The 25,093-nt window shown below is 45.9% G+C and overlaps 2 protein-coding genes across 9 annotated transcripts in view; both read right to left on the reverse strand.

Moving 5' to 3' along the window:
- Window positions 1-25,093, reverse strand: part of DIXDC1 (DIX domain containing 1) — a 67,797-nt gene that overhangs the window by 21,632 nt on the left and 21,072 nt on the right. For 5 of the 8 annotated variants that reach the window (XM_044996903.1, XM_044996904.1, XM_044996902.1 and 2 more), the window contains 4 exons: window positions 15,840-15,969; window positions 14,796-14,921; window positions 12,322-12,571; window positions 10,930-11,037 (listed from right to left, as the gene is read on the reverse strand). In XM_044996903.1, coding sequence (XP_044852838.1) covers window positions 10,930-11,037; window positions 12,322-12,571; window positions 14,796-14,921; window positions 15,840-15,969 — 614 coding nt within the window. Of the gene's footprint in view, window positions 1-2,933; window positions 3,548-10,929; window positions 11,038-12,321; window positions 12,572-14,795; window positions 14,922-15,839; window positions 15,970-25,093 lie in introns of those variants that run through there. The other 3 variants (XM_044996907.1, XM_044996906.1, XM_044996909.1) reach the window with 2 other exon arrangements.
- LOC123354739 (histone H4-like) lies at window positions 23,981-24,292 on the reverse strand. Its single transcript, XM_044996911.1, has one exon. It carries the CDS (start codon window positions 24,290-24,292, stop codon window positions 23,981-23,983), a length of 312 nt encoding a protein of 103 aa, XP_044852846.1.

The raw sequence follows: 25,093 nt of genomic DNA on the forward strand, positions 1-25,093 counted from the left end.
CTCTGTCTAAAATAAAAAGCTAATATGCAAGAAGTCTGGTTACACTGAACGCTGCCCACATGCAATGAATTCATTAGCAAGCCAGACAGTGCCTGTAACTTTTCAGGCCAGTAGCTGACTGAAGTGCTGCAGCAGTAATTAGTCTTTTCATTTTTCCTGTGGCTTAAGAAGATTTAAATAGGAGAGACAACCACTGCAGGATTAACACAGATCCCAAAGTCAGGAGCTAATTCTAGACTATCCTTCAGACTGCAGTTCTGCTTACAACATAATGTATTGCAAGGCTTGGCCTACAGTTGCAAACTGCTACCAAAAGTCATTCACAGTATCCCAGCTCTCTTGATTTCTCACCTGTATTTAAAGGGACAATTACAGTATGGGGAACCAACCTAGAATTCCCATGCTAAGGAGCCCTCGGGAACATAAAGAAACCAACGCATGATCTAGCTTTAAAATGAGAAAGCTTCTTGAAAGCAGCCACATATTTCTACAACAATCTCAGCTGGTTGTGAGGTCCAGACTCTCAAGCTCTTTCAGACGTTCTTCCCATATCCATCACCGGGACAACAGCAAAGGCATCCAAAGCTCAGTGATCCATTTAATGTGCCCCCAAAGTCTCCAGGAACTAATCCTTGCAAGTGCAAGGAGGAGTTAATGTTTCATTCTCCTCAAGACAGACACAAAAGCCAGAAAGAATAAAAAGAAAACATGGTGAAAGTAACAGAATAGATTTAGAGAAATAAAATGCCCTTCTATAGCTTGCCTTCCCAATCTTCCCAGCACTTCTGATATAGGTCCCCCAGCTCAGGAACATACACATCTCTCTAAGAAAATCAGAGAATTTTAGAAATTAGAGAGGAAATGATCTGTTAGCAGCTCCCATATAGTCCACTCCCAGGAGTCACCCCCAAGAGACTGTTCCTAGTCTATTTTCCAGGCCTTTGACTAATCTAGTTTTAAATGATTCAACTGAGTCAGGTTCCACTGCAGTAAAAGAACAAATGAGTGTGAGTCACTAAGCGAAGAGAGAGTAACCATTTTGGGCTAGATACAAAAAGCAGCAGCAGTGTTTGCTCAGACCCTGTTGCTCAGACAGTGTATGTCTACCGTGCAAAGAAACACCCACAGCACACAGTCTCGGGTATAGCCACACTGCAATAAAAGACCTGCAGCTGGCCCAAGTCAGCTGACTCAAGCTTGTGGAATATGGGCTGCAGGGCTATAAAATTGCAGTTTAGACATTCGGGCCCAGGCTCTGGGACCCTCCCCACTCCTGGGTTCCCAGAGCCAGGGTTCCAGCCCAAGCCCCAATATCTACACTGTAATTTTATAGCTTGGCAGCCCAAGCCCCGTGAACCCAAGTCAGCTGACTCGGGCCAACCATGGCTCTGTGCCACAGGTCTTTTATCACAGTGGAGCTGTACCCTCAGAGCCCAGGTTAACTGACTCAGGCTCACGGGGTTCAGGCTGCAGGGCTAAAAATTGCAGTGTAGACCTTCCCACTCGGGCTGGAGCTTGGGCTCCAAGACCCCTCCCCATCGCCAGTTTCAGAGCCCAGGCTCCAATGCTATTTTTAGCCCCACACCCTGAGCCATGCAAGCCCAAATCAATTGACCCAGGCTCTGAGACTAGGCACTGCAGGTTTTTCTTTGCAGTGGAGACATACCCACAGTGTGCAGATTTGCTAAAGGTTGTTGGGTGTGCCCAAAGCTTTACCTTAAAGAAAGCGAATCCCAGTGCAGCGTTCCCTAACAGATGATGTTTAAAACTGAAATCATTGCCCGGGGGCCCAGGAATGTGATGTTTGTGTTCTGAGGAGATAATTGATGATTAAAGACAAATGATTAAACTTTAAATCAGCACAGATACACAGACGTCACAGAGACAGACTGACACAGAGACATGCCCAGGAATATTGCATGGGCTTTGCCATCCTTCAAGGTGCAGTCACTAATGTTTCCTCTGCACATGTTCACCTCAGACCCCTGAGGAGCCATCAGGCCTAGATGATCATTGAGAGGTGTATTTGTGGGTTGTCCCTCCACAAGCAGGAAAACCATGAGGAAGCAGCCCAAAAAAACAAGATCAACCTTTGGTGCATGTGAAAAAGGCTACCTAGGCATACAGGGGAAAGATCAATCTAGAAGGCCAGAAGGCAAAGGGTGGCACAGGGTGTTCTAGGGAGGTGCAGGATATGGGATGTGTGGGCCATGTGGCAGGGAACAGGACACAGCACAGGGAAGTAACATTTCTCCCCAATGTGCTCTTTTCAGAACTAGATCCACTGCCCAAAGTGAACATTTTGTGATAGATTTGGGGGTTAACGCAACTGAGGATCAGATATTTCACACCACATCTACAACAGAATTTTAATATAATCCTTTAGTTTTTCTTACAGACACAGCTCCATCTCCAGGCAGTTTCCCTGCACATGACAGAAACATGGCCATTTGGGCAGGAACACATTTACATGCACGCTGATTGCTCCTGAAGCAGCAGCACAGGCCAAAGGTCACCCCTATTTATCATTCTGCCAACTGGTTAAAGCTGGCCAAATTCCCATAGTTTTTCATATCAATTCCCAAAATTATTCGAGTGAGAGATATCCAAAGACACATTCAAATTTGATTTCTTATTTAAAAGGATATATAACTATCCATCATTGAAGCATGCAGAAATGAGTGCTGGGAAATTAAATCAACTGAGGCAGGATTTATGTCACAGGAAAACACTCTGTATTATTCCTTCTAGCCTTGCTTAGTTTCTTAGCTAAAATCCTTGCCTAGTCAAAGCCCTGAACTGTCAATGCTTTGGGATCTTGCACACAATCAGGGCTTATGGAAACAGTTTCAGTAACAAGCCTGAATTCTCTGGAGATTTTAATAAACACCCCGACCCTGCTGTTCCAAATGACAATGACAACAATTGCTCACCATTTGACCTGCTTCCCTCCCATGATCCCACTTTAACCTCTCGCCTCACAGAGTCCGTTTCCCGTGGAGCCTCAGGAATCCGCAGGTCCTGGCTGCAGACATGCCTTGTCCATTCACAGGCTTGGAATTTGATGCCGAGGATGCCAGTTCCTGTCAAACTAACGAAGAAATATTTGCCGGTCGGACTTCCTCGCGTGAGCTGAGACTCACAGCAAAAAGGTTCAGGGTCTTTGCAAGGAGATGTTTGGTGATAAATCGGCAACCCCCACACATACGGATTTTATTACAGAGTCAGAATATTCTGCAGTCCAGGTTTTGATTCTGCTGGTTTTCCTTGCAGGTTATTTCTCTCTTGCTGCTGCATTTTGGTCCACTGTATGCTGGTCCACTGGTTGTTTTCATCATGAGAATCTCGGCCTGGATTGCAAGTTGCGTTTCTTATCCCATTCTGCCTACTTCAGCTATACAGCTCCTGCTGCAGAGACCCAGGATTCAGTGAGGGAAAAGTGCTCTGTTAAGAGTAGGTTCTTTGCTCCACCAGCCTCTAAGCAGTGTGCAGCATTTCCCAGTCCTATGTGTAGCTTCCTTCCTCGCTATCTCCAGCTCCCTCTCCCTCTGGCTGTCACAGTGTGCAAGGCAGAGTGTATTCTCTGAGAAGATGTCTAGCTCAGGGTGGGGGAGGGAAGGTCGGTGGGTGGGAGGGAAAGGGAAGGGAGGGATTTTGGCAAGTTCCCCAGGAATAATTTCTGTTGTCTCTTATCATAACATTCCTTCCTGGAAATTCTGATATCAAGAACATGTGCGTGCCCCATAGGAAATAAATCCAGAAATGTGCTGATATTAGGCTGGGACACTGCACTGGAACTGTGCAGTGGGATGAGATGGGATGGGGTAGTGTTGTGATTACAAAAATATAGTCAGTTCATTAATAAGAAATGTGGTTTGTTTTTGCCAGGCAACTCTGGGGATCCCATGCTCCAACTGGCTTATTCCCTTCTCCGAATAGGGAAGAGAAAGCGGGCATCTTATTTTCCTCTGGAGTTTCCATCCATTTGAGTCAAACAAACTGGTGCCACCACATCCCAGGAGACGTCACCTGCAGTCAGGGGTGCAGGCTTCTCCTTGTTTCTTCTGAGACTGCTCACAGTTTTTCAAAATAATTTATTTTAAAACTAAAGAGACTGACAGTGAAGAGCCCCAGGGTATAAATATGCAGCATGTCACCAGAGCAATAAGATGAAGTGGGGTGACATTCAGTGTCAGAATGAGTACAAGGAAGACAGACTGATAATAACAATAATTCTCTGCCTGTCTCTAACACCTTCCGCCTGAGGATCTCAAAGTGCTTTACAAACACGGATGAGTTCAGCAACACACCCCTTGTGAGGCAAGTCAGAATCATTCTCTTGTTTAGAGATGGGGAAACAGACACCAAGAGGGTACGAGTTGCCCAAGGTCATACAGTGAGTCAGTGTCACAGGCAGAAAAACAAAGCTGATCTCATGAGCCTCAGTCCCCTGATCTAACTAGCTGACCACATACCCTTCCTTCCAGACCCAAAAGAGAACCCAGGAACCCTGACCACCAGTCTCCATGCTCTAGACAATGCTGCCTATACTCAAATTTGCTCGGGAATGAATGCAGGCAGGGCTTATTCTCAACAAAATGGAATCCTGACCATAGGCCACATGGCAGATTCACATTGAGTAGCATCTTACTCCATGTGAAATCCTACTGAAGTCAACAAGACTATTCACAGAGTTATGAGGAAGGGTATCACCTTAAGTGACCGTAAGGAGCTGGACGGTGAATTGGGAGGAGGGGCCAAGGGGGAAGATGTATATGGGAGGATGGCCAAAGGGTAGGGGTAACAAGTACATCCCTTGCTCCTTCTTGTGGCTCCTCAATGAGGGGATTAATTGCTAATGAGTTTGACAGGTTCTCTCTTCCATCTCATCTTTTTTACCAAACAGCTCCGCCGGGTCCTAGGGCATATGTGATGGCTCCTGGAAACCCTCATGTAAATTAAGCAAGGCAAAATCCTGCATGGACATACACAATCCCTCATGGAGGAAGCTTACTGGGTGAAGGAGCAGAGCAGGGGACCTGCCCCCTGCCTCGGGTGGGATGCAGCACCTGGGAGAATCAGAAAAGGCAGAACTCGGTCATAAGAGTCAAGACCCATCACAGTAGGGCCCCTAGCTCCAGCAACAGAATATTAGTAGCTCTTGAGGTGATTCATAAATTAGCAACAATACCAAGCCAATATGAAACTTCCTACTGAACATTCACACATAGCTAAGTCTGCACCATAGATCTGCGATTCTAAATGAAACATACTGAGTTTGGCTACTGTCAATTTTTCTCTCCTCAGGCACCAGCCTCTGCCTGGTGTCTTATCACAGGAACAACATCCTCCCGATTTCTGATGTGGCTTGATATGAATAAATCTTTCCTCACTTGGCAGTTACTGTTGCAATTAAACAGCCAACCTCTGTGTCAGCAATCGCTGTGCCTTTGGCTAGCGGCATCAGATGCCCTTTTCTACAATAGCCATAATCTGTTCCCCCCCCCGAACACATAAAACCAGTTCTATTTCTGGCACTGCTGGAGGATACACAAAACAGCCCTCAGCCTGGCTGCCTGGATCCGTTCCCCAGCGGGGCCTTGCATGCAAAACTCAGTAGCATTTCCATGTTTGCTCTCCTTTGCAGCCCTACGTGGTTTTGCCCTTTGACAACACTGACAGAACCCTGCCCCCTAACTCCCTCTCAGCCTGTCTTTTGTTTCTCACTGCTGATGCACATAGCACAGTCTCTGTCCAACATCTTTGTATGTACAAAGCCAGGGAACAAATCCACAGTAATGGACAAAGAATATTCCATTCTCAAGACATTATGATTGAAACCTAATTACATATCAGACTATATTCTCAGCTTCAATTAAAAAGCGTTTTAGCTCCAGCTTGATACAATCCCTGATAATTTCCTGTTGAGTTGTCAGTAGCTCTGTCTGCATCTCAGTAGTGCAGGATTAGTAGAACTCTAGGAAATTTACACACCAGGTAACCTGTAAAATCTTTGGGCTCCCTCTACCACTGATCCGTATGCACAGCTGTGTAGGGAGCAAGGCAGAGAAAACAGAACCCAGAAGAGCCCTGGGCAGTTTAGATCTTTAACTCAACCAGAGAAAAGTGATTATTAAAGACAGTAGCCAATGTGAAGAGTCTTACTTTTGAAGGTACAGACTGTGCCATTGGCACTCAATGCTGACCGGATATACCCTCTACCATTCCAGCCCTGCCCCCCATCAACTGATGCAGCTCAAACTTTATCCACAGCACCCCCTGCCATTCCAGCCCTGGTCCCCCAAAATAGATAAGCCAATGCACCCCAAACGTGATCCACAGCATCCCCTGCCATTCCAGCCCTGGCCCCCAAAACAGAACAGACAATGCACCCCAAACCTGAGCCACAGAACCCCCTGCCATTCCAGCCCTGGCCCCCAAAACAGATCAGACAATGCACCCCAAAACTGATCCACAGCACCCCCTGCCATTCCAGCCCTGGCCCCTCAAAATAGACCAGTCAATGCATGCCAAACCAGACCCACAGCACCCCTGCTATTCCAGCCATGGGCCCCCAAGGAGATCAGCTGATGCACCTCAGTACTGATCCACAGCACCCCCTGTTGTTCTACTCCAACATAATTTCAAAAGTTCCAAACAAACATTTTATTAACAAAGCAATGATTTTAGTTCAAAAGCAGCACAATTAATTTTATGTTTTTATCTTCAGTTCTGTAAAATTCCCTCTTCTGATCATATAGTTTATTCAGGAAAATATTTGCTGATTTTATATAACATACAAGCTACTCAGTGACATCACTTTCTGTCAGCAATGATAATAAATATCATCTTACACTTGGTGAATTCCTTGCACTATGAAAAAACCCAAAGCACTTTGCAAAGTATACATACAGGTATTATTTCACTCCTCATGGAAATGCAGCCACTGTGGGGCATTCCACAGCTATTTAGCAGTGCACAACAAAGCTACACAATAGGACATGATGTGAAAAATACTGTTGCCAATTCTAACTACAGAGAGAATGGAAAAAGGCGAAATGTATTTACCTAAACTCGTATCTGCCCCGAATAGAAGGGGTCAACACTCTTCAACTAATGCGAAAAATACTGTGAAATCTTTAACCAGTGCATGTGGTCAGGACCATGGTTTTGTTTCTCATCTGATAAGTAGCACCTCCAGCAGCACAGTATCCTCTAGCACCGCACTGGGGAAGTGAGTCAGTATTGACTCAGAGAGAAAACCCCCCCATACCAAACTGATCTATCTTAGAGATTTATACGGCACATGTCACGTGGGCATCTAACCATCAAAATACTGAAGAAGCAAAAGGGTCCAGAACCATTGTGTTTCCTCTCACTCTTCACCTGGATCCCAAGGGGCTGGATTCTCAGGCATGCTAAGGCCACTTTGTGCGGGGCAGGGAGGCGCAAAGTAGCCTTAAAGTGGCCAGAGAAGTCCAGTGGAGAAATCTCCCTGTACCAGGGACACTCTCTGCTGGTGGAGATCTGGCAGAAGAAAATCCATCACCTCATGTGTCAGCCATCCCCCAGACCCCAACATAAAGTTTATCCTCCAGGAGTGCCACAAATAGAACTTGTTCTATGTGTTCAAGGGCGGGGCATGGATAGGACAGGAAAGAAGGGGGTGTAATGGAGCGGAGTTCCACGATGCCCAATCCTCCATTGGCATAAGGTCCCTGACTCACCTTACATCAGTGGTGTAAGTCAGGGCTGCCTGTGTGCACCCCTGACTTGCACTGGGGCCAGACAGCTGTGAAGCAGGGAGCTAAATAAGTTCCTTGCAGTCCCCTCCTCCACCACATTCAAATGGAGCTCAGAAGGAGCAGAGACTCAAGCTTAGGGGGAGAAGAGGGAACTTACATGTTCAATGAGATACATCTTTACTTTCAAGCCTAATTATTGGGGAAAGGCTCTGTCCAAAATGTATATCCCTATACTCTGACCTAAACACAGCCAGGCTTGGTCAGATCTCTCCTACCAGTGGCAAGGTTCTACCCCCAGCTCCTCATTAGCTACCTAGTTTCTGTGCAGTAGAGTTGCCATAGAAGGTGCTGGCCTATGGGTGAGTGGGTCTCTGACACAGCCAGGTCCCATTCTATTAAGGGCTCCATAGACTAGGGCTTTGACATCTGCTCTGGAGCAACTGGGAGTCAGTGGAGCATGTGAAGAACCAAAGGGATGTGTTCTCCCAGCACTTGCTGCTGAGGCTCACTGCTGTGGGAGGCACCCAGTTCAGCCCCAGGTGAAACATGTTGTAGTTCTAACCAATACCACTTCCTGCAAAACCCCTTTCCTTAGACAACTCCCAGTCAAGTGTTGCCTCAGGTCAACTTTGCCTAGCTAGTGAGATCTGGCGAGTCCCCAGCCACTGCTGCTGGTATAGCAGAGAGGGTGTATTTCTCAAGTCCCACTTTACATGGCAAAAATTCCTGCTGTGTAGGTGGGGGTAAACTCTGACTTTAATGCTCTATAGCAGGTTACAGGGGACTTTTCAGGAATCAATTAAACACTGAACTTGATTGAACATGAAGGTCCAGGGGAGCTGGGGGATGGCTGGATAATGAAATAACTATAAAGCTAAAAGCAGTCAAAGGTGATGGATGAGGGCACAACGGCAGTGGGAACAGCTGCGGCACCCACTTCAGAGACTCTGGGTCTGAATCCCAAAATAACGCATTCCTGAAACTGAGCCTGCTGCTGAAATCCCCACTTCCCTTGCCCCGGGCATCAGGCTTGCTTGGTTTGGAAGTCTCAGCTCATTTCTCCTTCATGTCTCTTACACAGATTACTCCTGAGAGAATTCTGTGCCAAAAAATAAAAAATTCTGCGCATAATATTTTAAAATTCTGCAAGTTTTATTTGTCAATAAATAAATACGGAGGCTCCAGCATGGCAGTGGGAGCCAGGCCACTGGCTGCATGAAGGTGGGAGATCACCCTGCAGCCCCTCCCCTGCTCTGGGACATGGACTCAATGGTGAGGCTGCACCCAACCCTGACACAGCACAAGGGCTGGGCCTGCCCCCAAAATACCCTGGGGCCCTGCCCCTCTGTGCCAGGTGCACCAGGTTTGGGGCAGGTAGGCTCAACCAGGCAGGATCCAGGGGCTTCCAGGTGAAGGTGGTTGAGGCTTAGCTGGGGGGTCTGGGTGCTGGGGAAGTGGGGCTTCAGGGGGGGTCTGGGTGCACTTAGTTGGGGGTCAGTGGGGTGGGGGTCTGGATGTGGAGGATCAGGGGGTGGGGATCATCAGGATGGGGGTTTTAGTGCAGGGAGCTCAGTGGGGGGTGGTTTGGGTGCAGAGATGGGGGTCTGGAGGCAGAGGGTTTGGTTGCAGGGGGCTCCAGATGCAGGGATTGAGGTTCAGTGGGGTGGGGTTCAGGTATGGAGGTCTGGGGGGATGTCTGAGTGTACAGGGTGACGTTTGGTGGTGGTGGGGGGCTCCGGATATGGGAGGTCTGGATGCACGGGAGCTGGGCGGATAGGGGAGGAGCTCCTCATACAGTGACCCCTCCCACCACGGCTGAGGAGCATTAGGGACAGGAAACAGGGGAGGATGCTGAGCTTCCTGCATGTTGGGGAGGTTTCTGGGGGTGGGTCTGACACAGCCCTAGCCACTCCTTGCAGGGGAAGAGGAAGCCCCATCCTTTCCTGCCTCCAGCTCAGCCGGGTCTAGCAGCTGATCCTGGCAAAGGATAGGAGCCACCGGCTGGGGTGTCCCCAGCCCTGCAGTGATTTACCTCTCTGATGATAGCTCCGGGTGCCTGAAATGGTGTACCTGTGCTGCCAGGGAGGGGTGCATGACAGCTCTTGCAGCTTCCCTTTGCTTCCCTGTCAGAAAGTCATTCTTCTGTGGGTAAGCAAAGAAATCTGTGGGGGATACGAATTCTGTGCACACGCAGTGGCGCCGAATTCCCCCAGAAGTAACAGATAGATGGTATCAGCTTGTAGAATATCCATTCCTCTTGCACTGGTTGCTGTGTCCCTTCCTTTCCTGGCTGAGGGGCAGGCCTGGGTGGCTCCTTGGTCATTTACTGGAGCAGAGTTCCCCTCTCTTCAGCCTTGGGATCATTCTGCTCCTCCACTACTCTCAGGCGATGGCTTCACTACAGAGCTCACAGTGGCACAGCTGCACTGCTGTCGCACTGCTAGTGCAGACACTCTATGCCAAGGGGAGCGAGCTCTCCTGTCAACTTAATTATTCCAGCCTCCACGAGAAATGGTAGCTATGTTGGCAGGAGAAGCTCTTCCACTGACATAGCACTGTCTATGCCAACACTTAGGTCGGCATAATTTATGTAGCTTGGAGGGTGACTTATTCAAACCCCTAAGCATCATAACTCCAATGTAAACTGTATTGTAGTGATAACCTCAGTCTCATTCATAGAGTCATAGATTCCAAGCCCCGAAGGAACCATTATGATTCATCCTCTCAGTTTCTCTCAATCTCGCAGCAAACCCTCTGGTTTGGTGTTTCCTACTCCTATTCCCTCTGTTCTCACTGGGGGAGGCCACAGAGCCAGGATTAAGGTGAGAGCCAGAAATACAGTTCAGGAGTTCCCACCTCCTAGCCTTGTGCTCACACCACCTTGCCACACCGTCTCATGGATGAGACGAATCTTCTCTGTGGGAGAGTCTGCAAGATCAAGGGAGTCAATGAAATGTCACTCACTGAGAGCTGGTGTTTCATGTTCCAGCTCAGCTGGGAAATCTCAGTGCATGAAATTTTCCTTATTCCTAAAACTAGTCAGAGACTGGGCTGTGTGTGAGGGGAGCACATCCATAGGGTAGGCAGGGGGCTGGGCTGCGAGGAGGCCAGATGTGGGGTGGGCAGGAGACGGACTCTGCCAGGCTGTGAGGGGACACAGCTCTGCAATGGGCATGTCTGTTACCTGGAGGAGCAAGACTCTGAGGGCACGCTCTGCTGTCCCTCGTACTGCTGCACCAGTGCTCGGACACTCCAGTAGGGATTCTCAATCTCTTCGTCAATGCTGCTGTTTCTGAAGTTAAAAATGACATAATGAATAACAGCCTCACAGGGCAGGGGCAGAAATCCTTGGGGTTTTTTTGGTTTTTTTTTTAATTTATTGTCTGAACCTAATGATAGACATTCTTGGTGGAGGGGAAGGGGAGAACGGGGGCTAATGAAATAAAGGTAAGGAGGTGGAGGCAGCAATCCTCTGGACCTCTTACGGATGAGAAAAATCTAATTTCTGATCTAGAAAGTGTGAGACAGGAAACCCTTTCTCATCTACCTGTGATATGGCAGGGGAGGGGAACAATGTGTTACCTGTTAAATGCCTCCAAACTCCTATGAGTAGCAGCAGAGCTTTGGAGAGGAAGGGAAGGAGGGAGTGGGGGAAAGGTTAGCTTCTGCTAATACTACAAGGGCTGGCCATCCTAAAGAGGAACACTTGCCCATGTCCTTCGGAAGAATAATAAAACGCCAAACCCTATCGCATTGTAGGGCACAGCAGCTGATAAACAGCACTCAGCAACACTACAACAATTTCCACTGCTTGGCATAATACGAGAAGGCAAGAGGAGTTTAGGGAGGCATAATGGAATTGGACACCAGGGTTAGCACCCTGACTCTTACAAAAAGTGCACCCAGGATCTCTAAATTCCACAAACGGTCAGGGCGTTAGTTTTATGTCTCACATGAAAGACAGCACCTCCAGAAGCCCCAGCACCTCCTTTGGCCATGCAGCGGCATTGTGCTCAGTACTGATGCAAAGGGAAGGATGTAATAGAGCTCTTAGGCTTTGTCCTCAGTGACACAAAGGTGTTTTGTTTTCTTTTAAAGCGAGGTAATAAATGTGTGCTAGTTATCATGCTGTACAATCCTAGGTGAGGGCAAGGCGCGGTCGTGTATACTGTAAGGTGGCTCGGCGAGGTCAGCACTATACCACCTGTCTGTGGCTGGCCTCCCCTGCTTTACCTTATGGTAAAACTACAGTGCCTTACCTCCACTGTTTTTACACGCACGTTAGTTATCCCATGGTAGAAACACACCTTTTTGCCAGTGAAGACATAGCCTTAAAGGTATCCCATCCAGGTGCTAACTCAGTCCTACTCTGGATTGTTTGTGAGCTCCAGTGAGATTACAGCAAAAGGTGGCCTGGGTTCAGGTCAACAAGCAATGTATGAATTCATAGCAGAGAGGCAGAGACCTCTTTATCTGTCCTGTAGGGAGATGCCCCCTTTACCTGCCCCCCAAGGACTAAAACTTAGCACCAAGATTCACACTCATTCCAATGAGACTAGATGGGAGCACCCAGTACCTCTGTCTGTGCCGGAAAACATCACGTCCTGAGCGTGAGACATCCTGACGAACATCTGCCAGAGCGGCCACGGCACCCTGGGCCACTGCGGCCGCTGAATGAGGCCTGTGACTGGCTGATGATGCTGAAAGGCTCTTCCCCACCATGCTGGCTGGGCTTTGAATGGCTGTTCTACTGGAGCCAGGTTTAAAATGAGCAGCTAAGGCAAGGATCAGCCTCATGATGGATTTCAGGTTCCCATCAACGATATCTGCAAAATGCAATCAAACCTCAGGGCAATGAGGCTCAGCAGCTTCTTGTCTGACCAACACTTGTGAATGTAATTAAACTCAACAGGAGCATTCCAAAAAAAAGGGACTGAACCATTAGGACTGAGTTATCATTCCAGTGCTCCATAGTATTTGTTTTGTATGAAGCAGCCTGAAGTAAAATCAGTGACTGCCACCTACAGGACAGAACTTTTACTGCTCTGGGCACATTTGGGACTTCTATCGGATTATTTTCAACAGAGTCCAGCCTGTGTGTGACAGTGTTACTGAAGGATCACTACAAAGATGTCACAGTCATTGAAGATCACTGTACCGGTGATGGCTCCAACCGGCCCATGGAACTTGCATTAACATTTTTAATAGGAAAGAGGAGGGAGCTAGAATGGATTTCTGCGACAACAACGTCTAGTAATCATTAACCAATCAATCCTCATCACCATGCACTTTCCCTCAGTGTCCAAAACAGCCCAAATCTGATGACCTTCAGGGCTCACTCCAAAGACCATCCATCTTTTTTTTGGGGGGGGGAGGGGGGGAGAGGGGTGTTTCAAAGCCATCCAAGGGATTTAGGCATGCAGTGGCCATTAAATCTAATGGGAACTGGGCATCCAAATCCCATAGGCAGCTTTGAAAATCCCAGCCCCAGACTTCTGGGGAAGGACTGGATGCCTGAAGTCTGGTTAATTTTTACTTTTATAGGGTGGGATGGGGCCAAAATAAACATTGTTAAAATAGATCATAAAGGTAATTAATCCATGTCACTCACAGAGACTCTGAGACAGAGAGGGGAAATGACTTGCCCAAAGTCACAGAGTGAGTCAGTGTCAGAGCTGTGATTAGAACTCAGGGGTTTCTGTGTCCCAGAGTCCTGTGCCCACACCTCACTCTGCGCAGTAACTTTGATACATTAATCCTGCCTCAATCTGGGGGGATGGACTAAATGACATCTTGAGGTCCCTTCCAGCCCTACATTTCTCTGATCACTTCATAACATGTCCAACCTCAGAGCCCCTTACACAAAGCTCAACAAAGTCCTGTCACCGGGAATGGCGATTAGAACAGGCCAGACATGGCATGTGACATTTTTTCTAGGAAAACCAGAAGGGATGCAGAGCACCAGCCCTGGGTTTCAATCTTTAGAGCTTACTCTGCTCTCATTTGTGCTCTACGAAACTCTGGATGCTCATGTTTTACTTCCCTGCTACCAACCTAGATACAAGAAACTAAGAAAGCAAATTCAGATCACTGAGTTAAGTGGCCTGGAGAGAGCTGCCTGGGCTGGGCCTAATGTTATATCTGTTTACAGTATAGACAAGTTTTATCAGTATTAACAACAGCTTATAGAGTCAGTGAAATGGTGCGAACTGGCATGTAATGCCTCACTGAATGGGAAAAAATAGCACAGCTTCCAGGCTGCTGGTAGCCATGCTGCTGGCATGGAGCACTTACTGTGTACTCTGAATACACAAAGGCTACCCAGCTGAGGCTTGTAACCCCAGGGCTGTGCTCCTCTCTTCCTGATAACAACATGAAAGGTCATGTGCGCCATGATTCCAGTTTGAATCATTTGGCACTGCACCTCACCCAGTGCCCCGGGAGGAGCAAACAGTACACTCAGCAACCAGCAAAAATAGGGGACTGTTTTCCTCCATCCATTTGCTGTCTGTGACTAAATGATGCCACAGTAAAGAGGCAGAAAGTGCATGTTTTTGCTCCTTGTGTCTCTTTCCCACCACATGTTCTGTTCTTCTTATGACAGGAAATGCTGGCAAACAGAGTTTGCAAAGCATGGGAAACTACCACTGATTTCCAGTGGTCTGGAATCGTCTTGTTCCCACCACAGACGGCAACAGCCCAATAACAATTTATTTATGTCCATTCACTTAAGGTTTCCAAGTCTGTGTTCTCAATTATACCATTTGTTTGGTCCTCTGACCATTCAGAGGAGAGGGGGCATTTCTTCTTCATCTTAATACTATTTATTTCTTACCCTGGACTGCTTGCTTCTCCTGTTTGCTACTGTTACCAAAGCAACAAAGAATTTAGTGCCATTGAACCAAAAACTAAACATATTACTGGATTGTAGCAACAAGAGAAATTTCCGGCCTGGAAATAAATTATCTGTAGGGCACAAAACAACAAAGGATCCAGTTCTCACATAGATAGCTAAGGATCATGGTGGCACTGTCATCAGGGAGCACTTACCTTTCGCTGAAGTTTGGTGCATACGGATCTTTTTCGATGCCACGAACTGCAGGACTTTCTCTACATTTTCTCTCATTTCCTGCTGGCTGGTGGGACTGACTTGAATGCCACTCAGCTTCTCACCGGCTGGGAAAATCAAACGGCCTAATTATAGAGAGTAATGGACCTGCTTGGTGTGACTGGCACTGGAACAGTTACAGGTGTAGGATTCAGCAGCTGTTATGTTGGGAAGAGTAAGGGAGCCATATGTGTGACTTCTCCCTGCTCATGAGGTGTCTAATGGCAAAATAAACCCATAGCACTATCTGTGAAGGAGCTTTTTGTGGGTAATTCATTATTCCTTGTATTTTCTTGAGTCAGCACATGTCCCTTCTGTGCAGATACACTGCACTGCATGGTACAGTCTCAGCAAGGGACAGCATCAGCTTCTAGAACCATCTTTGCTCAGACCTATTATTTCTTTCTTGTAAATATTTGTGTCTTCGCAAAGAGATTAACACTGACAGACAGGAATCCCATCCATTAACACATACAAGTAAACTCCAGGCAGGGCTGTCAGCGTTAGGCAGAGATACAGAACTGCCGGACTCCGGTCACACATACATACACAAATGAAGTTAAGAAGCCACATACTAGTCCCACCTTAGCCCGTACACCCCTCTGGGTCCCTAATGCCATTCATCAATATGGGAAATCCTTTCATGGCTCCCTTAAAACAGCTCAGCTCCTCTTGTGGCAGTTATTGTGGCCACGCTCGCAGGTTTTGGCATGTGTCAGGTGACAAAGTGAATGCAGTTCTCGAAGGGCCTGGAACTTGGCCACTAGCCAAAGGTTAACAAGTGATACTGAGCTAACACATAAGGACTTCAGTGGAAGATGGGCTTTTATGACCCACAATTTTCCTCTCTCTTAAAATGACCACCCTGCTGGCCAGCCTCACACAGGTCCAAACATTCCGCTAGCAGGGCCTCACCAAGACGAGCTTCCTCCATGCAGTGCCCCACAGCCCCTACAGGAGCAATAGTGCCACTTGGTGTTACTGACCTACAAGTTCAATGAGAGTGGCCAGGATGACCCCATCTCGGAGATCCTGCCTCAGGTCCTGCACTGGCTTTATTGCTGGCTTCTTCTTCAGCTGGGAATTCACCCAGGCCATGTACGCCTGTAGTTGCTGCTGTAAACAGAAAAGAAAACAAAATTTTGCAAGTCACTGTTGTTTTAGGAAATAGTTGCACAATTCCCACCTTTCACTCAACCGTATGTTCGCTTAGCTCACAAGTACAAATGGGTTTCATCCCACCTACATGACACTGGTTCACAAAACAAAACCAATGTTCTGTTTGGAGTAACTCGGTACAAGCCAGAACTGGAACAGCAGGAAGAATTGCAGGTCAGGACTGAGAGGCATCAGCACAGCTGAGAAGGAAGCTTGCACTGAACCTGCCTGCAGTATATCTGGTTCAAAGCAACCACTGCCAGTCCCTCACTTTTATTCCCAGCATTAATTCACTCATAAAATGTTAAAAACCCAAAATTATTTACTTTCAGATATTTAAATATATATATATATAGCTTAGTTAACAGTTAAAATAACCAGTGTAATTTTCAGTTAATTATACAAATTGTTAAGGAAATGACTGGATTTTATAATGGGCCAATTTCACTTTGGGATATGGTCCTGACACTCTTGGGCCCAACTTTCGACAGCCTTGCACCTTGTGTCATCATTTACATCAGTGCAAGAGAGTGCAAACTGTGTGAAGAAAACTACCACTCTAACTGGGTAGTCTTTTACACTGTCTTTGCACAGGTGTAAGCGACAGCAGGAGGTGACAGATAATAAAGAAGCTGGTTCTCGATCTCCCTAAGTAGTAATCTGGTGTCAGGGGCTGACAGGCAAAAGCAGTCCCATGTGCATGTGTAAGGGGTTCACCTTCTCATTCCTATACCTTACATGAGACTTTAGTGGCTAGAAGAAGCCCTGGTGAAACTGGAATTCCTTTGGGACAAGGGCTTGTGCAGCACGTGGAGTGCAATCAGATTTATCTCTTTATGGGATTACTTCCCTTTTCACTAAGCTTCCCATTATTCTGCAGTTGTGGTGGGTTTTAAGTCTCCATTCCACATTATCTTAGCAACATCAGTCATCATTTATGCTTCTACAGCCTGCCACAAAGTCACATTCTGTTCACAACATCACTTGTAATTGTCCTGACAAGGGAAATCCAACTTTAAACACAACACAGCTCAGTCTGTCTGCTCAGAAAGGTGCCCGGACACTTGTGTTCAATTGGTTCTGCTCACTCAGCGGATAAGTGTGGAGCATGGTGTGAGAGGCACACTTGGGCGGTTGCTCAATTTGTTGTAAAAAACAAAAGTGGTAGCGCTGAGAGGGAAGTCTAGGCTTTGGGAGACACATGAGACTAATGCAGGCTTGCTGGAGTGGATTTTGCCTCCCCTGCTTTGAGTCCAGTATAGTCACGGCTCTAACTCATTTAGTGTAAATTAGTTCTGAAGGTGCCAGTAGGTGTCAATTTTGCCAATTTTGCTTCCACTGAATGGGAACACGAACCATGAAGCATAAATACAACAAGCATAGTCCTGGCTTCTCTCCCACTCACACAACAGGTACAAGAGGATGATCCCGCATTGGTTTTCAGGTCGATAGTAATAACTGCCCATGATAAAGTGCAAGGAGGAGTTGAGTTCCTATGTGACCTAAGCTGGATAGAAGCACCTGGGCCCAAGAAAGGAGGGGCCTGGGACTTTACACCAGAATCCAGCCACACAACACAATTTAATTTCAAGGACAGACCAGAACTCAAACCTTCTATTACACAACGATTCAGTGAAGCTTTAATTTATTCAGGTAACTATCCGTGGAAGAGAGAGATGTTTATTTACAGAGCCAACTGTTACCCACTGAAACAGCTTTTACCCTTATGGAAAAGTCCTATACAATTCAATAAGGTTCCACAGAGATTGAACAGGGTTACACAGAATCTATTTCAAAAACCTATCAAATTACAGAGAATGATCGCCTTTTTACACTTTTTTTTATTAACCTTCCTATAGGAATCTACATTAGGGGTATAATTCTCTACTATATTCTATAGGATGGTCCAAAATACTATAGAAAGCCATATTCTATTAGATTCTATGGGTCTTTTCCCTATAAGCAACTCCTTTTTCACACAAAGGAAATAAGTTATATAAAAATACAGCCTTATAATTAACCATTTAATACTTTCCCCTTTGTTTTCTCCCATTCTTTGCACACAAAATAAAAATCACTATTTTTGGGTAGGAATTTTTACTGGTATGCAGTAATTAGTATCGTTATTAGAAAATCACTTCTAAAGCCCTGTAAATTTACACTTTAAATGATCCTCTCCAAAAAAAGACAACTTTCTGTGGCTGTGCAATAGTGATGTCGCTATTACAAAGGAAAGGATTTCACAGTAGTTACTGCTACAATACTGCAGACTTCCATTTAATTAGCATGTTTAGTATTTTTTTTCCATTCAGAGCATAAGATTTTCCTGGAGCAGTTCAGACTGTTGGTTTGTTCATCAATAGCTTATTATGTGTCCAGAAAACTCTACTAGCTAATTAGTTCAGTGCAGAACTCTAGAGATACTCTGATTTCTGCAAAGCTAAAACCCCAAGTGGCAGCCTCTTTATTTCTGGCAGCTGAGATGAACAGGTGACTGAATTTCCCAAGAAAAGAACAGACATGAAAGTTTAATGACCTAAATATTGTAGAGTGGTGTTAAATGCACTAAGGGACAAAAGCACCAGCCCTTTATTCCAGACAGAGAACTACACGTGTCCATATTCCAGTAAATGAAAAAAGGAGAGCAAATTTTGTGAGGATGTATTCTGCAATGGAAACAAGCATTTCTACACAGCAGATTTCATCCTTCAGGACAAAAGAAACACTTCCTGCACCGCGTCTATCAACGAGATCAGATCCCACTTCTGTATTTGTCTTCATTCAATTCTTGAAGGTACAAAGAATTACACTTGTTTCAAAATCGGAAACAGGTCATGAAATTAACTGCACAACTTTGATATTCTCTCTGCATTCTTCTGTACCCAAAAATCTGAAAAACAGTTTGGGGATAATTTGGAGTCTCTTTGTCTGTCTAAGGTTCTTCCAGGAGTTAACTGCTCAGGAATTTGTTTGGTAAGCTTCTGTTAGCATCATGCATGAATTGACAATCACACAAAAATAATTTTCTCTGGAGAATAATTCTATCCATAACACTACTCTACTAATTTTAATTAGCAGAAAAGACATTTTCAATCTGATAATTATTTTATTAATTTTAGATAAATCACATATTATATATAACAACTGGCCAAATTTTTCAAATAAGGACTCTGATTGTGCACCTCAGTTCTAATAGACCCAGCTTGAGAGATATTGGGCCTGATTTTCAGAGGTGCTGAAAATCACCAACAGATGCCATTAAATTCCAATGGAATGGTGGGTGCTTAGCACTTTTGAAAATCAGACCCAAGCATGTTAGGCACCGTAAAAATAAGTTACCCCAAATCAGTGTCTACTTTTGAAAATATTAGTGTCCAGTTTGTAAAGCGATGACAGGCAGATTTCTCACATTGTGATACAGGTATGTACGAGGTATGAAATTATACTCAATATAAAAAATGTCTGTACTTATTGGAAAGACAATGTGTGCTTTATAATTCTTCCCACAGATGTAATACTTCCTCCTTCTGATTATTTATAGAACTCAACCTATCTGGGAATGTAACTAGTCATATTTCCTTGTTCCTTCTTCCAGTCCATATTTTCCCCTACTTGTTTTCGGTCTGTATGGAAATTCCTGCAAAAGACACTGAAAAGTTTCATCTTTGGATAATTAGCCAAGATTAGTAACAATATTTGAAGTCTGGATCCAGCCGTGGGGAATAAAAAAGGGAAGCTGGAGTCTGTAGTCTGTCCCTTTTCCCAGCCTCTCTCTCTCCCTAGTGAATATTTTTCCATAGTGCTAATTACGAGTTTTCATCTGTGCAAAGGCTATTTAAGGTCTAAAAAATACCCACTATTCTTTTACTCTGAAGAATCGCAATCACCCAACAGACCTCACTAGCATAGTGGGCATAGCAGCCTCATTAAGCCAATGCTGTCAAAATTACCCGTGTTACATTTAGCTTCTTTAAATTAATATCAACCGAGTTAGGGTGTTCTCTCTTCTGCTTCAGTCTTTTGCTTGCTGAACAGCATCCAGGGCTCCCCTCTCTTACCCTTCCTTCTTCCATTACTCAAGAGCTGCTGTCTCTGCAACACTGGTTGTCAGTCCTTGACCAGCATTTCTCAGGCACTTACGCTGCTGACTCTGGACAAGATTTTGAACCTAAATACAACTTCTTTAAATTGCTCTGGGGGCATGAAGGAGCCACAGTAGCCCAGAGGAATTCTCAAAGTGCAGGAGCAGTGTAGGACCAACGTACATTCTACTCCACAGTGTCCTCCTGCAGTCCCAGTGTTGAGGCATGTTGGGCATGGGATGGGGAGTGGCCAAAGTATTCTGTGCTGCCTCTGGGGCTGCTCGAATTTACAATGGGGCCCCACTGGCCCCCAAAGCAGCTCAGAATCCAGGCGGCACAAGGTGGTATTAAACCATCTTTCCACCCCACTCCTCCTAGACTTCACTTTCTGATAGACCACAAATCTGAGTGAGAAGAATTGATGAGCCTGAAAGAGGAGTGATTGATGCAGCAAAAGGCAGCCATGCCTGGTGGGGGAGAGAGAGAGAAGATGGAAAGAATAGAGCAGTCATTATCTTTTCCCTCATCCCCCCTTCCCCATACCTTGTGATTGTTACATCCACTTGTGGTGTCTTGTCTTTATTAGACAGTAAGAATTCTGGGACAGGGATCATCTTTTACTCTGTATTTGTGCAGCGCCTATCACAATGGGAGCCTGATCCTGACCATGGCCCTGTATGTGCTACTTCAATACTAGTAAATAATAACAAGGTGTCCTAAGCATGGGAGCAGAACAGACAGAGAGAGGAGCCCAGGCCAGGGACACGGAAAAAAGCTCCAGGTCTGGTAGAGGAGGCAGAAAGAGGGGCCCCAGGCCTGGACTGGGGAAGCCCATATGCTTCCCTGCCCGCTCAGGTCCATAGCCCTGGCAGCTGCTCAGACCCTAACCTATTCTAATGTTGAACCTTTGCTCTTTGAGTGGAAGAGGAAGCTCCCACAGGGTCTATTACACTGGCTCCTGTGACACCATTACCCTGCTGGCTCCTGCCAACTACAGATGCTTCCAAACAGCACAGGATTTAACAAATCCCTGGAGCTTCCCCTTGCTGTCTTATAATCAGGTCTGGCTCATGGCTGCATCCCAGGCTGTTCTGAGAGGTAACAGCTATTGATCTAGCCACCCCAGCCTCCTTCTTTTCCTGAAGAACTCACCCTTGAACTAGTTATACCACTACCCCGATATAACCCTGTCCCCGGGAGCCAAAAAACCTTACCGCGTTATAGGTGAAACCGTGTTATATCGAACTTGCTTTGATCCACCGGAGTGCGCAGCCCCCGCCCCGGAGCACTGCTTTACCGCGTTATATCCGAATTCGTGTTATATCAGGTCGTGTTATATCGGGGTAGAGGTGTACTGCTCAATAGCTTGCCCAACCTCTGTCACTAACAGGCTGTTTAATCTGAGTTTTGGTCCAGCCATATCCTGGGCTCTGTGGGGCAGGAATAGGTTCTGGTCCCACACCTCAATCTGAATTTCTCTCAGAAGTGAGAATTTCTTTTAGGAATAACATATCATCCTCAGCCCAAAGATTTACTATACAGAGCACAGATTATTAGGATTGCAAAGGGGTTAAGATTAATCCTATTTAAATTAACACGGCTTTGTGTTCCAAAAGGGGGCCTGCTTTACCTGAGCTCTGTGAATGGGAAAGTAACTGCCTTACCTGGAGCTGCCTGGGGCCAAGATTGCTGAAGCTCCCAGGCAGCTTTTTTCTCTTATATTCAGATCACTGTGGATGTCCCTAAAAGATCTTTAAGGACAGGGCCAGAGTTTGAAGGAACGGACCCTGGGGCCATCTGCTGTTGTGGACACATGTAGCTCCTTCTGCGGGTGAATCACAGCTGGGAATTCTCAAAGTTCTCCACTGAGCACAGCACTAATAGGGGCAGGATCATAACTGTACAATATTTCTAGGTGTGCATTTTTGCTATTTTAATTACCAAGTACCCAGGACTGAGGAGGTGGCTCACACCCAACTGATGATGGGACAGCTTTTGCAGGGCTCAGGACTACTCACCCCAGGAACTATTTTGCTTCCAGTAACAGGGAGCTATAACAATTTTTCAGTGCAAAAAATACCCCTTCAGGGTGAGCGCCTCTTCTCAGGCATTGGAGGCACTTACGGTTAATTAGTATTATCTAATACTTATGTTGCAGTAGAGTCTGGAGAGTGCAGTCAAGATTGGGGCTCCATTGTGCTAGGCACTGTACAAACACACAGGAAGACAATATAATTTATAATTTAAGGAGACAAGTGACATACAAAGGGTGAGGAGAGAGGAATGCAATAGGATATATATAATTGTATGCATATTTGCTTTTTTCGTTATAAATAGATGAAGTAAGAGTCAGCTATCCCCATCTGCCCCTCAAGCTGTCATTAACTGGCTGATATATTTTGGGAAAGTCACAGCAGAAGTATGTCTCGAGGAGAGAGCTGACAGTAGAGCAGCCTTACAGACTGGTTCAGGGAGGGTCTTCCGTGTGTAAGTAGCAGTGTGGATGAAGGTGCAGAGACTGTTTTATGAGAAGCTGATAAAGAGGTAGATGAGGCTGGCACTGCTGGCAGAGCGGAGATGGCAGGGTTGACATGGTAGAACTCACGGGCAAACAAGCAGGAAGGAGTAGAGCTGGGAAGGATCTTGAAAGTGAGGACCAGAAATGTGAACTGGATGCAGTGAAACAGGAGGAGCTCCAAGGATTCAAAGAGAGGAGTGACAAGATCAGAGAGACAAGCAAGGAGAATGATATTTGTATCTTCACTCTCAATAGACTGTGGGGATGGAGGATAGTGTGTGCACTAAGGAAGCAGGAGACAGAAGGTAGCAGTAATCAAGGTGGGAGATGAAGAGGACTTGGACAAGCGTTTCAGCTGTCTAGATAAAGAGAAAGAGCTGGATCATGGACATATTATCAAGGAAGAAGCAGCAAAATTTGGATATGGGCTAGATGTGCAGGGGAAGAGAACGCAAGAAGTCAGAGATGATATCCAGATGATACTGTTTGTCACCAGTGACAAATAAGGAGAGGAAGGTAAAGAGTAGATAAGCTACAAAAGATTGGTGGGAATAGCTAAGGCATGTGAGGGAAAACTCACAACAGATGTGTTGTTTACTTCCTTTCTGGACTTCAAACTTATGCCTCATTACATGCCAAAGGCAAGTGGCTCTCTCAAAAACCACATGCCCCATCATTTGCTAATATTTACATAACACAGTTTAGATATATATGAGTGTGTCAGGTTGTGGAGTCAAGACTCCTGGGTTCTATTCCTTGTTACGGAAACGATGTGTGACTTTGTGCATGTCACTTACTCTCTGTCCATTTTGTTTTCCCTGTCTGTAAAAGAGGGATATTAATCCCCACCATGCTAAAATGTGTTGAAATCCTGGAAAGGAGGGTGTCATAGAAGGGGAAGGTACTACTGGAGTTGTTATAGTAAAAGTTAATATGTAATTCTGTACTAAAAGACTGCAGATAATATGGAGATCGGTGCTAGAGCAGCAGCTCACAGCTTTCCCTCTACACAAGGACCAGAGAGACAGTGAGGGCAAGAGAAGCCAGGAGCTCTCGGCCTGCAGTCCACCCACCACCATCTCTTCCCAATGTCACCATGAGTCAGCCTGCAGGTGGAAAGAAGGAAAGCATAACAGCATCAGCAGCATTAATATTCCCCTCCTGCTTCTCCCATCTCTGTCTCAAAATGAAGTACATAAGTTATATAGGGCTTGTTGTGAATTAGGATTGTACCTGGCTCTTAACTGGCTGGTTTGCCCCTTTCCCCAGATGAGAGAGAAGAGAAATAACTAGCACTTCTAGTGTGACATCTCACATGAGCCTTAGTTGTGTTTTTGAGGATGTTTCAACTTTAAAGCGGGATGGAAACTTAGCTCCCGAATCTGTCAAGAGTGTGACCCTGGCGCTTCAGAGTATAGACTATGTCCATGACAGTCACAGTCTTTCGCTTGGCATGTTCAGTGTAAGTGATAGCATCACAGATGACGTTCTCTAAAAACACTTTCAGCACTCCTCGGGTTTCTTCATAAATCAATCCGGAAATATGCTCTACACCACCACGGTGCGCCAAACGACGAATAGCCAGCGTCGTGATACTTTGAATGTTATCACGGAGCACCTTGCAATGGCACTTAGCACCCCCCATTCCCAAACCCTTACCACCTTTGCTGCAATCAGACATGATGCTACGACCTTCGAAACTTCCTGCTTAGAAAACCAGAATAAACTCTAGGCATTCTCATCAGCCCAGTGTAACTTACCATCTGCCACTTAGGGCTCGATTCCCTCTCCTTTCTAGCACAGTATCAGTGGGGAGTCAGCCATGTCTGCCTGGCAGTAAACAAAACATCATGTTTTAAAGGCAGGTTACTGTGCCTTCGTGTACTAGTCTGCCCTTTATTTTACCCCTTTTTAGAGTCCCACTTGCATGGGACAGTGTGGGGATAACTGCCTTGAAACTTTCAAAACTCTCAGAGGTTTGGGGGCTGCTTGTTTTGAAGTTCATCCAGCCTCTTCTGCTTTCAGTAGGCAGCATAGTTGATATAACAGATCCCTGACTTTTCTTGGGTTCTGAACTTCTTGCTACCTCTTCCCCATGGACTCTCACTGCCATCTTCATCTGCTTCAGGGAAGAGGCACTTCTCCCTTATTTCCAAATTTATCTGGTGACAGAAAAGGTCTCAAGAGTATGAATCTCTCCCCATGCTGGGCTTGGGGGTTCAATCTAGGATGGTAACAGGTCTCTCAGTCTTTCCTCTGCTTTTCCTTTACATCTTTTGAACAGTGCTCACAGAACAAGTCTAGTGAGATCAGTAAGAAGCTTTCTGTGCCCACTGCCCTCATGCTGTGGGGCTGGTTTCAGTATTAAAGGCATTCAGTATCCTGGATGTTCAGAGCACTGAGCCAAGTGTCTGCAGCAATGAAGCTCAAAGACCGGCCTAATTGCATCAGGACGTAATGTGTTTAAGGCCTTGCATGGTTT

This window comes from Mauremys mutica, chromosome 22 (genome assembly GCF_020497125.1).
Source record: "Mauremys mutica isolate MM-2020 ecotype Southern chromosome 22, ASM2049712v1, whole genome shotgun sequence".
In the NCBI taxonomy this organism is placed as follows: Eukaryota; Metazoa; Chordata; order Testudines; family Geoemydidae; genus Mauremys; species Mauremys mutica.